An 18,781-nucleotide genomic window follows, 5' to 3' on the forward strand; every position below is an offset into this window, starting at 1 on the left:
TTGCAAAGCTAACAATTAAAATTCATCACCGCTTTGATCAACAAATTAGACGCGTTCGATTGGCCCGATTTGCTGACGTCTGGTTTGCATATGAACTCCGACTAAGTGAGTCGAGTCACACACACAACACATTCACGGTCAACGCTCCGCAACTCGCAGACATGAAAAAAAAAGGAGAAATAAATGTACAGATACACGTGCGAAAATCTGGGTGTGCAGCTCCCACAGAAATGAAGATATTTTCACGTGGCTGAGTTGACGTACAGCCCGGATGCAGACAGAAGGCGCGTAAAATCCAAAATTTTTTTGGACCGTCTTATTGCCACTGCAGGACAAAGATTTTTGGCTTTGTTACTTCCATTTCTAAAAGCTGCTTTGAAAGGCGTGATGAACCTCAAAGATACTTCATAAAGAAGGAAGCCTCTGCCTGCCAGCACCTGTCTTCCTTCCTAGGGAACATCTATGACGTTTAAAATTGGACATTATGACACATAAACTTCACATATGCATTATCGTGAAAACATTCAGTACAATGTACCTTTATGCAAGCGTGAGGTGCGTCGCGTATGTAGGCTATATGTATGTAGACATGCGTTTATTTGCTTCACATGCACGTTCAGCGTATAGATAATTTGCAAATGGTACAGAATTGTACATTGTGGTGTTTAACGTCCTCAAACGACACATTAGAGACGCCATAGTGGGTAGTTCTGGACCAATTAAGACCACCAGGGTTTCTTTAACCTTGCGCTGACATCGAACAGTACACGGGCTTCTTTTGCAATTCGCGTCCATCGAAACGCGGCCGCAGCGGCAGAGTTATTTCTGAAAGGAGGAGGCGCGTTACTGGTCGTGCCGTTAGCATTCTAAACCTGAGCGGTCAATTCGAGCCTCGCGGGCAGCATATCAGGGCATATTCGTAAATGATGTGTGTGTACATGCATGCAACAAATTTTCCCAGGAAAACGGCAGGGAAATTGGTTGGTGACAACAGTTCATTGCGATCTGCTGCTCGAAAACTCTTCAGATGGTTCCAGATTTTGGGGGCCGTTGATGTGGGCAGCATACAGCTGGCTGCAATTTGCCCGAGACGCCAAGGCTAGCAGACGGCAAGGCCTGCACTCGACCATTCGTTTTCGAAGCAGCCGGTGCTGCACTATAGGACAGCCTGAAATGGCGCGGCACGCTCGGAGCCCAATCGAACAGATCTATAGTGTGGATGGCCCTATTAAATCCCCTCCCTCCCCCCTTCGTTGTTTACTTCGCTGCGCACAAGGCTTTGCGGGTTGCATCCACCTCAGGGCACGTACGTACGTGCTCTGAGGTGAATGCAAGCGAGCTGCCCCGTCCGCTACACCGGACTAGCGTGCTGTGGCATGCGCTCACGTCGTTGATTTCAGTCAAAGGAACCATTGAGAAAAACAAAGAGATCGCCATGGTCCTGGAGTGCACACACGTCGACGCCGAAACCTTAACGCGTGGGGATCCTTCTTCCCTCTGGCGAACACAACTGCCGCCTGCAGGCTTGCCGCCAATGGACTCAAGCGGGATTATACAGGACGGTACATCACCGACGTGTACTAAGCAGGATTGTGCTAAACTTGCACGTTGCTGTGACTTCAAGATCACGATATGCTAACGGCTGTGCAGTTTATCTTCGGTGCATGCTCCTCCACCGTCAAGAATATTTTCCGTAATGTTTCCGGGATACCGTGTTGTTGGTGACCAATGAAGCGGAGGTTGGTGAAGCTCCCGCCGATGGCGGAACTTTGGTCTTTGCTGAAGCTCTGACGATGGTGCCGCGCCGAAACTGGAAGAATTTTTGCACGCTTGCGATGCAGCGAGACAAATGAACACCCCTCTGCCGAAGCGATCATCCGAGGTGTCATCGGCCCAGGCAACGATGACGGCGACAGTGACGATGACGAACATGAAACTGTATGTGGAAGTACAGCATCACGATGTGTACGGAATGATTGAGTCCCTGGGGTGTACACTTTATTTTGCGAAAGACCTTCCGCTCACATATACGCATAGCAGTTGAGTTCCTTGGAGAGAAATGTGAGGAGGGTTGCTTCAAGTAATGGAGGAAGGAAAACCATGCTGTACATAGCCAAACTACTTTTTTTTTTGGCGTTAAGACCGAATAATGGAAACCACCTCCCTGACTGCCTTAAGCGCAGTCAAGTGTGTCAAGTTCATTTTTTTTCTTGACCTGGTTATGGCAGCTATCCGTTAAAACAAGCTACGCGCAAGCACTTTTCATTTCTCACATTGCATTCATTTTTTTTTTTTTGCACAGGGATCAAAACTAAAGGACAGCAGATGCACATGTATGGAAGCTGTAGGATGAAACTTGCGCAGAAATGCATTCGCATCGATTGCCCATAGACGCCAGGATATTACATCGAGGCTTCGTCCCTCTCCTTCCAGCTCACTTGGAGAAGATGGGTGACCTACCTTCACAACTACGTGTACGCTCTTTACTCACCAAAGTGAGTTCTGCAGCGTGAACGCACAAGTATGGACACGTAGCGCGGACGTAGAATTTGTTCCACACAAAGTTGGCGTGCGGTGCATTTCTGTATTAATAAGCAGTGATATGAAGTCTTTACGTTTACAGGAATTTTATCAATTTTCGTTTACCTCCACATCACGCAGATCGCTGTTACTTTGGAGTTTTTTTTTTACGATTTCATTTTTTCTATTTTGTATGCTGAGCTTGAATGCACCATTATCTTGATTTGGTCTGTCAGCGGCCGTATACTTCGTCAGTGCCCGTACGTGTTTGCAGTTCACTATAAGCACCCCTACACAGCGCAATTCAGTTTTGCATTTTCGCTTTAAAACTGCGTGCTTACTATGTTCTTTTTTTCCTGAAGCTTTTTCTGTTTCTGTTTGCTGCGCACCGGTTGCATCCGTTCCAACCGAATAGCCTAAACAGCGCTATAGCACACGTGCCGGCTGTGGTCTAACCAGCTTCCTGCCTGCCAGCGCCGTCCACCAGCGCTGACTCAAGCCTGCCCTTTGGTCCCGACGCGCGAACTCGCTTAGTATACAGCGCCCCCTGTGGTGACCACCTGCGCAGTGCACAGAAAGGGAGGCTTCATGGCTGTGAACACCAGGTGTCGGTAGCTATAAAACAGAGAAGAACAAAGCAGACCCACTTTTCACAGGAATAACTTACAACCTTCGCTACTCCCGGCGCTGCACAGTGAATGTGCAGGCTAACGGGAGTTATCTCCGTGCCGCCTATGGACGGCAGAGCCCTGTTTGCTCTATACATTTCTACAGCTTTCTTCGTTGAAAAGAAGGGGACAAAGGCAGTTTTCCAGCATCAATTTCTCGCTTCACAGAGTGTACCGTGTTCCCCTCTTAAATCGGACCCTGCATCCGCCGTTTCTGTGAGCGTTGTATTTCGCCAGTCACGTTCTGCACACTGCTCCGTCTGACAAACTCTGCGCACAGTTGTAGAAACCATGACGATTCATCTGTAAATGAGGAGCAATACGCAGTTCAATGCTTCGACAGTGATTATACATGGCCAACATAACGAGTGAGGACGTAAACGGTGCGAATAAACCTTTCAGGGAAGTTCCAGGCTCAGAGATTTCCGTTTGTGCGAGTCCAAATGTTGTTTCATGATCTCCTTACCTTTACAATTGTCCGTTAGGCAGAAGTGTGGCGACGGTTTCGCACCCATGGAGAACCGAAACATCACACTAAGAATGATTGGTTTGGTTTATGGGGTTTAACGTCCCAAAGCGACTCAGGCTATGAGGGACGCCGGGAAAGGCTCCGGAAATTTCGAGTACCCGGGGTTCTTTGACGTGCACAGACATCGCACGGTACACGGGCCTCTAGAATTTCTCCTCCAAAGAAATTCGACCGCCGCGGCCGGGATCGAACCCGCGTCTTTCGGGCCAGCAGCCGAGCACCATAACCACTGAGCCACCGCGGCGACCCACTAAGAATGACATCTTCGGCACGTGTACAAGGTCGTCCACATCTACAGCCTGAACACACGAGTGGCGTGACTTCGCTTTTTATAGCGCCAGTGTGTCCGTTTTATGTGTGCATCAAAGCGAATCGACAGACTACGAGAAGCACCAGACAAAGGTCGCCGCTTAGCTTCGATGTATTCAAGAGCTCTAGGGGTGGACGACCCTGTACAATGTGTCATATGGTACGACCACTGGAAACATTTCTATATAGTGCTCATGCATGCGTGCAGGTACACTTCCGGCCCTCACAGAGTAGACTTTTCACGATAACGTTTGTAAATGTAGTAATAATGTAGTATATCGCGACGTTCCGCCATCTTTTAAAGCTAACTTCCCCGCTGCCCGACATGCAGAGTTACACGAGTGGGCGCCCGCGAAGTTGGCTAACCGTCCGGCCGCGCCCCGCCGCTAGACGTCCACAGGAGGAATGCAGCCGAAGCGCATCCCGAGAGGCTGTAGAAACACTAGACTACTCGCTGTCCGTCGAAGCGGGCGTAGTCCGGGTCGAAGCGGGCGTAGTCCGGGTGAAGCTCGAACGAGACGCGTTAGCGGTGAGACGAGCACCCGCACATCGCAAACAACGTGTCGACGGAAACACCCGCCCGCGTCCGATGACGGCGGCTCGAGCAGGCGGAGGAGGCGGTCACGTCCGTCGAGCAGCGGTGCCCCGCCGCCACTGCGGAGGCCTCCGGGAACCTGTTGCGCGCAGCGGCAGCCGGGCACCCACGCGGTCCGGCCGCTTTTGGGCCGACGCTGCTTAGGGGGGGTGCCCCCGTGCTCGTCGCCGAAGAGTGGGCGGCCACGATCGGGCGGCAGCGCCGATTCCCTTCGTCGACGCTCGGTGGAGATGGAGCGACCGTGGTGAGTCCCGCTATATGCGTTACGCCCTGTATATTCGGAGGAAGGAACAGTTACTCGACGATTTGGTGCTTCCGGTGTTCCTCGACATCTAGAGCTGTAGCCGCGTGTCACTGCGCTTACAAAGCGCGCCGATTGCCTATTGGGAGCAGAAGCCGACTCCCATTCTATTTTAGGGCACAGAAACCATCTGATGGCTGATCGCCGGTTGTGAAGTCTCCGAATTCGCAATCTTATTCTTAAACGGCGAGCTTGCTTACGGTAAGCTAGGTTTCAGACCGCTGGCGAGGACGATTGCCTATTCTGTTCGAACAAGGCGTGCCCTCACAAACCATTAGTCACCGCGCAATAGTTTTGAGAGGCGATTTCGGAACCGTCTCGGCAGCGCGCCTCTATATAGTTACATCCCAGTCGTTCTGTTCTTGCGCGGGGCTGCATAAGGGCTGTCACATGAATCTACACACCTAGTTTCAGACGCGCTGCCGCAGAACTTCATGCCGCCTTATTTTATTGAGAAGTTTTCAGCATAACCATTATAACCGCAGCTTGAGAAGTTTTGAACGTAACCATCGATCTAGTAGCGTTCTCAGCATCAGTGTTAGGGTTTTCCTCAAAGAATAAACCATGCCATGAACATGTTAGGCATTACTGCGTGAAGAAAAGGGAACGCAGAAATGATCTTCATAATAAATAATCAATAATTGTTCTCAATAATAAATAATTTGTCTTAATAATAAATCTTCAGGGGCCACTAACATTTTTGCTAAACCACCAAATCTCATTCTCGATAGAGCGCCGCTCACGCGTTTCGAGGGCTCGCACTCGGAGGCGACATGCCAAAGACGCCCGTGCACGTGAGTGTCAGTGCAGGTTAAACAACCCCTGAATGTCGAAATGAATCCCTTCCCTTTTGGCACACGGCGCGCTGGCTCAGCCGTGGTTACGACACTCGGCTACATAGCTGTAGTTCCCGGGTTCGAACCCGGTCGCGTTTCAATGGAGGTGAAACGCAAAAGGCGCCCGTGTGCTGTGCGATCTCAGTGTAGGTTAAAGATCCCCAGGTGATCGGAATTATTTCAGAGCCCTCCATTATGGCACCTCTTTCTCTCTTCTTCTTTCAGTACCTCCTCTATCCCTTCCCTCATGGCGTGGTTGAGGTGCCCATCGAAAATGATGCACTTAACCAACCTTTCCTTTCCTCATAACCAATTGTAAATTTCATTTGTCGTGCGACGCACTTTCTAACGACTTGAAAGCTTTGTCTTTATTTATTTTAACAAAACATTAAAAATAAAAACAAAAATGAAAAGGAAGCTTTGTCAAAAATAATGCAGAAGCCTACGCTAGCACTTCATGAAGCGATTCAGAAGACAAGCACAGTGGTCATAATGGGGTTCCGGTGTATGCAATTTGTTCATCCGGTACTACCTTGGTGCGGTCTTTAGTAGAGTCAAGCAGAACTTTTTGCGGGGCTAGTTGGTTCATTGTAACATGAGTGAAACGGCGCGAAAGAAGCCCGAAGGCCCTTCTTCGTTTCGCCTTTGGGCTTCTTTCGCGCCGTTTCACTCATGTTTAGTAGAGTCAACTGCATGAAAAGCTGCTTCTTCAATTTGGCACTTGAATTTAGTTTTGGGAGAGACTTCAAGCTCTAGGTTCTGCGTCAAAGGCGAGTTCTGTGTCAACGTCCGGAAACAGCGTGCGCAAAATTGCAGAGAGCTTTACGGTCTCTTAGCCATTTTTAGTTACAAAACCCGAGTGCGGAGCAGTGGGAGACTCTGCTGTCCAGCGACCGCTGTGACCAGACCAACAAGGTCTGGTAGAGCGAGCTCAACGGGCGGCAGTGGCCAGCGGAGCCCTGGACTGAGGGCAACCGACCACTGATTAGAGGCGGACGACTTCGACAGAGAAGGCTCCTGGGGGTAGAACCAAGACGTCTCTGAAGATGCCCCCAAACCGCAGGAAAAACCATTAGTGTAAATAAAGTTTTCCCTTCCTTAGGAAGGCATAGAAAGCCACGGAAACGCTCCCTATGAAAGACTCATCTCATCAGTCAAGGAAGCTTGCGTTAGAGGCTGGGGACGATAAAAAATAGGCCAGAAATGCTGTGCCACTTTTAGGAGAGAATTGCACGTATGCACTGTGGCAGTTGTACCGGCCCACCATGCACATGAAAAGTCTCTTGCAAACTGTATGCGGCAGTCTTCGAAAAGAACTCTATCGAAATCAAAATTAGTAATTTCTATTAGTCGCCCCTATGCGCATTGTCTGTTTGGCAAGATAGCACAGCTGATCATCGTAGTAAATGGACACTGCCTGTGTTGCGAAGAGTCCCTTAGGTTGACGGTGCGGATTGCAAGTGAAGGCAAGAGTAGCAGGGAACGGCAGGCAGTAAGGTGTGCGGATGAAAATAGGAAGTTTGCAAGAATAAGGGGCCGAAGCTGGCACAGGAGAGGATTTTGATAGGGGTCACTGCGAGAGGCCTTTGTTTTGATGCGGAAATTGGCGGATGATGACGACAACACCTGATTATACGAGATCCTGTAGTGACCCCATTTTTCACTGACAGACGCGAGCAGTGTCTGTGCTGAGCTTTGTCACTGCTACCGCGTCCTGATAGCCAAGTGCTTATGTGGGGGATCTAACCGCACCTCCTGTATACACCATGTGCAGGCCGTGTTGCTTCTTCTGGTGGTGCCCGCCTACGCGGACCGTCCGGCTGAGTGTGGGATGCGCCCTGGCTCTGCTGCTGTGCTGTGCCCTGCCGCAGGGAAGCGATGCCCGCCGGCGGCGCATCTTCGACGACTGTCCCGAGAGCCGGCTGCCCGTGGTGGAGGCTGATCTCGTGGTCAGCGCCGTCGTCGAGCGGCTGCTCCAGGACGGGGCACAGGTAGGCGTCCGCCGCTGGCCCTGACATGCCGTGGCTACCCCCGAGTTGTCCACTCCGCGCCCACCAGCGTTGTGTCAGCTAAGAGGTATGTGCCTCGCTCAGGATGGTAAAAACAGGCACCTAATTAGCAATGAGTCCCCAAAAAATTCTCCACAAACACTGCCTCAGTGTTCGACTGAAGAGCCTTAGCTACCGGAGCTTCAACTGTTTACATCGGTGTGCTCAGCAAACGTGAAGAAGACCGAATCCAAACATCCGCGGATGTTTCCTTTCCGGAGACATCCCTTCTAAGACACAAGCAGTGCCATCTACCTCATCGATTCTGCACTATTATTGCGATTTACAGCCACCTTCGCTATATTCGGTATATTTCCTCTTTATATCAGTTAATAAATTTTACAAACATGTGCATCACATCACGACGAATCGATTGACACCACACGGAACCTCTTGCGACAAACGGTTCGGCCGTAATGGCCGCCCTGTAGGTCCTTGGAATGCACGGTTTGGCGGTGGAAAGGTCATCGTTGCGAATCCAATACATATTTTGGGCTTCATCGTAATTTTATCCGCAGGAACATGCCAAGTAATTTAATATGGAACATTCTGCGTCGAACGGGTGGCCCCCAAATTTCATACAAATGGTGGTCCCCGGGCGGGTTCCACTTCGATGGCCGCTATACTAGCACATATATAACAGATATAAAGTACAAGTATCAACACGGCTGCCATGTCGCATAGAGTGGTCGCGTGATTTCTGTTTTGGTGAATTGTTTGTAGAGATACGCGTCAATAACAACCGTGAGCAGTGAGAGCTGACGCTCTTAGAAGAGTGAACGATCAGACCTTTCGCCTTGGTGTGGTAATAGCGATAGCTGAACGAAAATTTGATTCCATAATCTGAACTTATTACTTTGAGTTATACGAGATAAAAAGAATTCCTGCTTGCTTCATTGAGCGGCCAACGATGCACTGTTTCAAATACAAACCCCGCGACAGTCTCAGTTCTTTCTCTTAAGCCTTATGTAGAACGTTACGCGGGACAGCCTGTGTGCACGGTAAGCTATCAAATAAGAATTCCGGCTTAAGGAAGCTGCTTCCAGTGCGATAAAAGGCTATATTTAGTTTTCCTTGTTGTTCCTGACAAACACCCTGGTGCAGGGTATTCCCGACGCTTAATGCTGTGCCGTAACAAAGTTGTTTCTCTCTGTCTCTACACTGCTCGCTTGAGGCTGAAGGCAGGCGTGCAGTACGTGTCCCTTCTATCTGATCGAGGACGGCACCCTCTCCGTGCAGGTGAGCGTTCGCGTGTGGCGTGCCCTCAAGGGACCCCGCGAACTGGGCGGCTCGGTGCTGCTCGTCGAGGGTTTGGACAACGAGGCGCTGTGCGGCACCCGGCTCGCACACGGGGACTCCCGGCTCTTCCTGCTCAAGGGCGGAGCCTCGGAGGGGCGCACCCGGCTGCTGTCGTCGCCACTGCGGGTCACGCTGCCCAACCTGGACAGGCTGCAGGCCGCCGTCAAAGGTCGGTGCACCGCTGATGCCTCCGCTGAGAAAGAGAGCCGGTGATCAATATGCGCTGGTGCGCTCGTGTACAGCTTTCTGCGACCAATGAACGCGATGGGAATGCTTCCACTGTGGTCTGTCTTGAGGAATTTAGAGGCAATCGAACCGTAAGTGAATGGCTCGCGCTCATTGCGTCAACGACATTGCAGTAGAAGTTGCCCAGGGACATTGCGAAGGTTGGGAGACTAAACACTGAAGTGCCCGGCTTACAGGACTCCAGGCCGGTGATGGGATACATGACATAATGCAGACATATGGCGAGGAAAGGCAATAAAAGGGAAGGGGAGCTATAAGCATGGAATACTTGTAGCTGCCATTCTTGGCAGATTAAGCCGAACATCGCCAGGCCGACGCCGATACTGAAGAACTTTCCGTTCGAAATTCTCCATCCGGCCGAATGGCATCCAACAGAAAAAAACCACCTAAGCGCCCGCTCGGAGCGCTGCGATGGAAAACCATTCACCTATAGGACCACTCAGCCGCTGTCGCAGCGTTTCGCTCTGTGTTGTAATCGGTATACAGCAGCTAGGTGGTAGCAACGCACTTGGAGCGGACGCAACTGATGACACCATTTTGAGTGCTCATGTAGTGGCTGCGTGTAAGCACAGGTGGCGTGCGTCACCACATTAACCTTAAGCACTGCCCTTAAAGGGGCCCAGAAACACAATCTTAGTTAACTGTTTTGCCTGTTGATTGCATACAGTGAGTTGTAATGGTGCTATTAGCGTCGGTAATACCGCGTATATTCCGTTTTTTTTTTAAATATTTTAATGTCCTCCCAAAAACAACTTCATGGCTCTGATGGTGTCGCCACACAGTGGCGGGTTTTTAGCAGCTGATATGACATCACCTGGCGCGAGCTTGATGATCGGACAAACAGTAAATATACTGCAAATTGTGTGAATAAATAGACACATTTTGCACCTGTCTGCGTTTTATATTAGATCAACAAAAACAACTTGTTTGTCTTAGATAAAAGCCCTGCAAAGCAAGTAAAATAAAAATACACCACCAGGGGCGCTCTGGCATGGAAACGACGCTGCCAGTCTCAGCAAAAACGAGTTACAGGGAGCAGGCAACCATGGAGTACAAACTTCCGCGACGTGCTCTGGCTGGCTGTTTTGATTGGTTGCGCCAGGTGCCGTCATCGGGAGAGCGAAATAGGAGTGGGAAGCCCCGCCAAAATCGAGTTGAGGGCAGCGTTTTGTTTGCTTGTATTTTGAAATTTCTCCCCTGAATAACTCCCGTTCCTGTGCATCGATTCCTGTAATTCTTTTTAAGTCAGCATCTGTGTGACATTAAGAACCCACCTGAAGTATAACCTCCCCCAAGCAGTGTTTCGCAGCCCCTTTAAAGGGCCACTGCCCAGGGTCCGGACATTTTTGAAAAACAAGCCCACTGCATAGATGAGGCATCGAAGATAACCTCTGCAAAATACTAGAGCCATGCGCGCCCCGAAAAGCTGCGAAAATTCAAATCAAAGCCCGCTCGTTCTTTCCTTCCTTCAAAAACGGGCCCGGCCCACTACTCTGAACCCCGTTGACGTCATGGGGGTTACTTTCGCTGAAGGCACTCCATTGGTGCATCGTTCTGATTGACGGGAGAAGATTGGGCGTAGCCTTGGCGTCGCGTCGTCTGCACAACGCTTTCCGCAGCGCCTTCTGTTCTGGCTCATGCCTACAAACCCGCATGAAGGAACAAAAAAAAACTGCGGAGGGAGCGTGCGGCGACAGCCTTGAACCCTTGCCATAAAAAGTAAAAAATAGTAAAACTGAGGGAGTTGGTTCGCCCCCCCCCCCCCCCCCCCCCGCCGTGATCACCTCACGAGACGCTCTGCGTACGCGCTCCCTTCTCAGATTTTTTTTCTTCTATGCAAGCCCCCCAAAACAAGGTTTTAATTACTAGTGCAGCAGAGCCTTTCCCTCGCTCGCCCACTTGACCGCTCCGCACACACACCGCTTATCTTTCGTGCATCTTGCATACGCCTTGACTCCAATGAATGACATATGCTTTGGAGCGGAGAAAAGACACAAACACACAGAACACAAACGCGCATGGAGAAAAGCAAACGGGCGGTTGCCGGGTCCGCGCTTCGCCGTGTGTTTCGAACACAACCGACTTCCGCCCCTCCTCTCGTGAAACGGTGGGGAGGCCTAAAAGAAAATGAAAAGGTGGCTCGTTAACTGGGAATGGCAAACAGATGTATGAAAGGATGCGCTCGCTAACAAGTCTAGGTGGTCGAGCCGATCGCGCCTCTCGATCGTTCAGTGTGCGGAGAAAATGCAAAAACCAAGAAAAGAATTCTATTGAAGGCGGGGCCATGACGTCGCCCTGTGACGCACTCCACAGACACCACGCCTCCGGCTTACACCGGAGAACGAAGGGGTGATTTTGCCTTGCCGAGCCTACTCGACGAGGAGCGGGAGTGAAAAATTTCGAGGAGGGAATGGAAGGAGAGGAGGCTCGCTCAAAGTGAGGTAGAGAGTGTCTGCTGGCCGCGGGTGGGCAGGGGCCCTTTAAGCACTGCCTTAAGCACTTCAAGCAGCGAAGGGCATTAAGCGCGTTGATCGGCGAGAAAAAGAGAAGCGGCTGAAAGCGACGGCACGCAAAACATCACAAGCAGCAATTGAGGTTGAGTGGACTGACCAGCTGGAAGAAAAGCCGCTGATGGCGGCGGCTCCTTAAACTGCGAAAGCAGCCAAAGAGGCCAAGCATGGTACCCAGCTCTCAAAAAGTAGCGGACGACGTTCGCGGCATGTCCTGCAGCTAAAGGACCTGGACAATGGCCCAGTGCAGCTACCGCCATCTATGAGCCATCCTTGAATGGTCCGCGCCTTCCCTCCAATGCTTCTCACGCTTAGGCCCACTCTCGACGTCTTACACTGCAGTTTGTTTACTTTCAGAAAGTGCTACGTTTTAATAGCTGCATGATGCCCCCTTTTCCACTGCGTTTCTTGATGTACAGAAAACTTACGTCGACAAGGTGCTCGGCTTTCGCTTCGTTAAGTGGAACGGGGGAATGCCGACAGTCCTAATAGCATGGCGCGCGTCAGCGTCGCGAGGAGACAAACTCCCTGTCTTGCAAAATATCACTATTTTTGTCTGACCTCATGTTTTTTTCTCCCTAATGTAGTAAGTAGTATTAAGTTATCTCAAGCAACTGGACCATAAAATCTTGTCTGCCCACGGATGGAAGAATGCACCGTAAAACTTTCAGGGCGTTTATAGCGCACCAGTTTGAAAATCCGACGGTTTATTTATGGACGAGGCTTCTTGTTAGAACTGAAGAAATTGAAGTTGTTAAAAACTAAAACACTTAAATATAGTGTGTTTGAAGCTTACAGCACAGAAGCTGTATGTACTATCAGCAATGAATGAAACGCGAACAAGAAAACTGAGGTGATATCTCCAAGACGCGGTAAAATTACCTCCTGGAGTGGAAATGCTAGCGCGGTTGATTAAAACTTCTGAAGAAGAGTCTTCGCGCCTTCCAAGTCAAATGAATTCGAGCACGTATTGATCTTGTCCGGGCTAAAATTTTCTTATTTTGCGTTTCGTGGCTCAGCTGTATTGTTCGCGTTTCATTTCTTGCTGATAGTACTATACACATGAAATCATGTGTACGATTCGTGCGCAAGGTGTTCCAGGATGAAATGCGCGAGAAAGTTACAAGGTACAGCCAAAAAGGTACATAAACAGGATAAAACTTTGTCAAACGATAGCATCGAGCCTAATTTTGGTCGGCACATTCGCTGAAGCATTCTCTTCTTTTGTTTTATTTCCAGGAGAGTCATACAAGAGGCGACTGCACGAGCGAGATCGTAAGTACACAAAACGCACTGCGAAGCAGTGCGGTTGTTTCCTTTACTATTGTATTGTGGACGAACTGATATCTTCCCGCTCACCTAAAGTGCACTGACAATGACGGCACAGGGCAGATTAATGTACTTATTGGAGGTGTTTTACTGCGTCGAGAGCTTTCAGCCTTTCACCTCAACAAAGGGGCGTAAGGGTGTTTAGTCACACTTAGAACAAAATTGACTTAGGAATTTTCATCCTTAGTGGAGGTGTGAACAATACGTTTCGATTCAAAAAGTGCTCGTCCTTTCTGTAAATAAATTATTCTTAAAAGAAATGTGGGTGGCTAAAAAGTGGGTGGCTAACACATGCTCAGTGTAATATATATATATATATATATATATATATATATATATATATATATATATATATATATATATATATATATATATATATATATATATATAAATGTGTGTGTGTGCGACGTAATATGAAGGATCTCGTGACGCCGAAGTGTCTCAGTATGGACAGAATCGTGTGGAACGACTTTCGTCAGGCGCTCTCCTTTCAGTGGGCAAGGAGAATGACAATAAACGCATAGTCAACCGAGTCAACGTCACATTCCTCAATGGCAGGTACGCTCATCGAGCCTATCATTCATGGCCATTCTTTAAATGTTCTGGTACACTTACAATAATCAACCAGCTAATGACATTAGCATCTTCGCAGCGCGGTGACACTAACGTACCCTCAAGAAATAGATATTTGTGGGAAATCCAAATTTTCCGAACATTTTATAAAAGTCAAGAGCTGTCACAGAACCTCCCATTTGTACTAAACAAAAATACACACAGTTTAGGATTGAGTAGAAGAGGTTAGAGGTCTCTTTTTTGTAATTGCTATGTTCTGGTACTGCTTTTGTTTTGTTACACTTTATTATGTTTTCTTTTGTTTCTTTATTTTTGTTCTTGTACTTCATTTCTGCTGATTGATTGTACAATGTTGTTGCCACGTTCTTGAAATGTGTTTTCTGACTTGGTTGGTTGGTTTATGGGGTTTAACGTCCCAAAGCGACTAAGGCTATGAGAGACGCCGTAGTGGAAGGCTCCGGAAATTTCGACCACCTGGGGTTCTTTAACGTGCACTGACATCGCACAGTACACGGGCCTCGAATTTCTCCTCCAAAGAAATTCAACCGCCGCGGCCGGGATCGAACCCACGTCTTTCGGGCCAGCAGCCGAGCACCATAGCCACTGAGCCACCGCGGCGGCTCTTTTCTGACTTATGATGTATCCCTTATGTTGTTTACATGCTATAACTTCAGTGCTCAGAATCCTGTATAAACCTTTATTTACTGTAGCAAATTAGAGGTAACATGTCTGTTTTAAATATATTATGATGTTACTGATACTGCTATGTAACGGTCTTGTTAGCTTTAGTCAAGCTGCATGGGCAGCTTTGAGCCATGGTGACAACACAGCGCAAAAGACGAGGATCCAGAGTAAGAAAGACACAGGACAGGCGCTGACTCGCAACTAAAGGCTTTATTTGCTAAAACCTTCTTATATGAAGGAAACACACTGCGCTGTGTTGTCACCATGAATCTTTACCCCAACTAGCCCAGTTGAACGTCTTGCTAAAGCTTTGAGCCAAGGGTACCCTCCAGGCACTTTCTGGAAAATAAATAATGAATTGACATTGACACACACACACGAAGTATGTCATATATGCTGTGTTGCAGAGTTTTGTACCCGCAATACCGAGATTATAGGAGGGGCTTTTCCCAACTCTTTCCCTCGTCTGTTCGTGCAGTGCCGTGCGAGGCCAAGTACTGTCCCTGGAACGGGGACTGTAGTGAAGACCGGCTGGGCGGCGCCCGCTGCATCTGCCCGTCGTCTTGCGGCTTCGAGTCGGCGCCCGTGTGCGCCTTGGACGGTATCACGTACGCCAACCGTTGCAAGATGCGCGTCGACTCGTGCCGCAAGCAGAAGAGGCTGTGGAGCCGCCACGAGGGCGCCTGCCAGGCCTCCTCTCCGTACGGGTCGCCCTACTGACCGCCAGGCGGCGGGTAAAGGTCGCGTTGTTGGTTCACAGTCGCACAAAGGCTCATTGTGGTTTGTTCGCAAGCTTCGCACTTTTAGCCATCTTTACGAAACTAAGCGGGTGGCGTATAAACGCGAGTTACAAGAACACAACTGCAACAGCTTTTTAGTGAAAAAGCCTGCTGTACGTGTACAATATTAAGAACATTAAAATGGGCTTCATATTTGAAGCTCCCGCGGCGCCATGCGACATCTCATATTGATTCAAAACTTCTCGCTAGAACAATCCTTGTCACCAGCAATACTATATCTGCTTCATTAAAAGGAATTTCTAGCACTGTACTAAGCGGCGACACTTTTGGCTGCTGTATCGTTAACAAAAAACGAAACATAGATACGCTACTGAGTTTTACGTCCGCGTCGAGGTTCAGATCTCGCATTGTGGAAGGGAACAACCCACAGAAATGCTGCTGCAACGTACGTGCCACACACCAGGTGGCAGTTCCAAATGTGTTCGCAACATGGCTACTTTTAGAGCTAATTCGGACAATTAATTCGTGTTCGATATGGAAGTCTATGTACTTTACTGTCAGTTCCTCAGGCCAATAAAAGTGGCGAGATTGCTCATCTCAAGCTGTTGTTATCACGTAATCAACGGAAATAAATCGTCGCGCTATGGGTCTGAATGTAATGCAAGTGCTCCTCTATCTGCTTTCCAGGAAGATTCAGCTTCTATGAGCCTCCTATACTTAGGTTAGAACTCGAACATCTGCGCACTGCATTTGCAACGATTTCCGCATTATTTCCTTCCTCACACTCAAAAGAAACATCACGAAATAGAAAACCAAAGGCTGAAGCCGTGTCCAAAGAAGTGCTTTCGATAAGTGCTGGCAAAGCGCCACCGGTCACTAGCAGCCATTCTCAGCCTTCAAGACTGCTGCCGTGGCAAAAGTACTCGTACTTGCTTGATATGGGCGTGCAGAACGACATATGGGCGTAGTTCACTACGCGGCAATAGGCATCACGTTTTTGTCAATCGCTATAGTTGCTAGGAGTGCGAATTGTCGTCAGAGTAATTGGCTGCTTCGGCTTCTCAACCTTGCTCAACCAAGAAGGATATACAGACTCTTTTATTACTACAGGACGTGAAATGCGGCGTGATTTATTCCGCCCATTGTCTATTAAACTTTCGTCTGTCGACAAAACAAAAAAAAGTTTATGATTTTGTGCAAGTAAACGAACACTTAACCGCTGCCCTGTCGCGACTGCTTCTTAGCAACCTGCGCTTCAAGTGGGGCTTTGTCGACCATGATTGCAATAAAGACGCTTTCGTGGGTGGAGTTGGAAGCGCATGTGACTATGTGCTTGGCTTTATTTGATTAGATAATGATTATTCAAGATTCATGACAATGCTACTGCCCATCCAATCCGGTTCGGCCCGGGAGGGTAAGCAACCAAATAGAAGGATGAGCGTCAGGTGCTGTTCAAAGGCGGCACACCTCTGTGGAACGCCAGAACTATCAAAGTAAAGGTGAATTATCATCACTTTACTGTAAAACCTCGTTGATTCGGATTTCATGGGAAGGGAGAAAATATCCGATTTAACCGAATGTCGAATTACAGGGAAGACCGAAAGAAACTATAACGAAATGTCTCACGTCGACATACGTTTATTTATGTTCTATACGGTTTATGGTCGTTGACTGCTTCATGCGAGACATTTCCATGGAAAAAAAATTGGCAGGGGTTTAGCTCTGGTTAAACGTGGAGGATTGCGAAATCAACAAGGAGAGAGAAAGGCGATGGAGAGCGCCCGGCAGCTGCGGCGGCCCCGGCACACGCTAGCGCGGCGGCGACATCTTTGAGTCACCCGCGCAGCGACGGCGGCGGAGCGCCAGCTGTGCGCCTTGTGACGTCACCGCTCCTCGCGCATGCGCAGTATGGCCTTTGATGAGCTCCGGGAAATGGCTCGGCGGCGCGTAGTGTTGCTTTCGCAACAATAACTATTTTCCGCACTTCTTCCAAATGATGCAGGGCGCGCACTCTGTCTGATGAACCAACACACAGGTTCTCTAGGCCAATCGGTGCATCAGCAACCTGCCCCCCCGCCCCCTTCTGCTCTCTCAGCACACGCACCACGGCCAAAAAATAACACAAACCCTGTGTACAAGTGCGTGATACAATGTAAAACGATAACAATTTATTCGGCCACACGAAGGATACTGACAGCACGGTCCACGACGCGCACGCAACGAGAACGAAAAAGAACATGGCGGATCGCAGCACGGAACAGAAAGGCATGTTTTCTGCGGTCTAAGTGACCGTCACACCTGGAAGAATTGTTGGTCCGTTTTTGCCGCAACGAACGTGATAAACTTCAAATTGCGCTAGACTGCTGCTGTTGCTGCTGTCAGCGGATCAGTGCAGGCGTGAGTGTGTAGGGCGCTGAGGGAGTTCTTTCCACAGGAAGGAATACTTTATCCTCACGTTTGAGGAAAGGGCGTTTTGCTTGTTTAAGCACACTGCGAGGGCGCTCGAAACTTGGCTTTGGCTCGCAAGGGGCACAGCGGGGTTTACGGAGCTTCTCCCAAGCGTACACCCCTAAAGGAAGCCGAGCGCCAGGCTGGGGGACGCTTGTACCCATTTTACAGGTGGGTGTCCGGCGGTGGGTCTCGAACCAACCACCTCCCGCAGCCGAGACGGGCGCTCAATCCACTAGGCCACGACTGCGGTCGCAGTCGTGGCCTAGTGGATTGGCCTAGTGGCCTAGTGGACTGTACACTAGGCAGAGGCGCTTTCAGCTTGCCCTCACTCCTGACTCGAGCGCTGTCGTGAAGAACATTACTGTTCACCGACACAAGGTGGCGCCACTACAAGCGGCTCCCAAATGGCGGCGTGGACTTGCTTCAGCAAATAAATGTCAACAGGGGAGCGTCTATGCGAACAGAAGTGCTACGTCGCCCGTTGCGGCCTCCGGCACCGGAAGGCCACGACCGATGAGAGAGGATCAGAAGAAAGGAAAACAAAACAAAACAAAAAGAGTTTTGCAAAAGTCTAGGGCGGTGCATAGAGCCTAGCAAACTCAGAACCTTCTGGCTGAGGTAAGAGCCTGCGCTCAATGGCTCGCTCTCGGAGTGCGCTCCACGTATTCCGTATACGCACCGCATGATATTCTGCGCCATCAGTGGCGTTATCGGTGACACACTGCGGCGTCGAACCGTACCCACCACGTGTCATTCTAATGGAACGTGGTATATGAGGGTCCGTCATCCACCACACTCATGGATAAGAAATGTGTGGAGGCTAGCGTTGTGACACGAGGGTGGTAGAAGGCCATAGTTTAACGTGCAATACCAACAAATCTTCCCCGCGAAGGATTCTTCTATTGCACCAGTTGTGCGCTCAAACCACTACAGCGACTGCTCTGCGGCAGGCAGTGGTCCATGGAATGCCATGTGGCAAGGGCGCTGAGCCTCGTTCCGAGCGCTCGACATATGTGACATCACCGCACCCTGGATTACGTCCCACAACACACACGCGCACAAACACGCACACAGAAACACCTCTGTATCACTGTGCATACAACAACCAGCAAGCCTCACCTGATATGTCTACTTTAGCAAAAC

The 18,781-nt window shown here is 49.5% G+C and overlaps 1 protein-coding gene across 1 annotated transcript; it reads left to right on the forward strand.

Moving 5' to 3' along the window:
- The first annotated feature begins 4,528 nt into the window (after positions 1-4,528).
- Positions 4,529-16,515, forward strand: LOC149361859 (agrin-like). Its single transcript, XM_089569603.1, has 5 exons — positions 4,529-4,865; positions 7,533-7,749; positions 9,046-9,274; positions 13,101-13,136; positions 14,926-16,515. The coding sequence occupies exons 1-5, from the start codon at positions 4,852-4,854 to the stop codon at positions 15,165-15,167; spliced, it is 738 nt and encodes a 245-aa protein (XP_089425729.1). The 5' UTR covers positions 4,529-4,851; the 3' UTR covers positions 15,168-16,515.
- Positions 16,516-18,781: the final 2,266 nt, after the last annotated feature.

This window comes from Amblyomma mixtum, chromosome 2 (genome assembly GCF_055824585.1).
Source record: "Amblyomma mixtum isolate Tamu chromosome 2, ASM5582458v1, whole genome shotgun sequence".
In the NCBI taxonomy this organism is placed as follows: Eukaryota; Metazoa; Arthropoda; class Arachnida; order Ixodida; family Ixodidae; genus Amblyomma; species Amblyomma mixtum.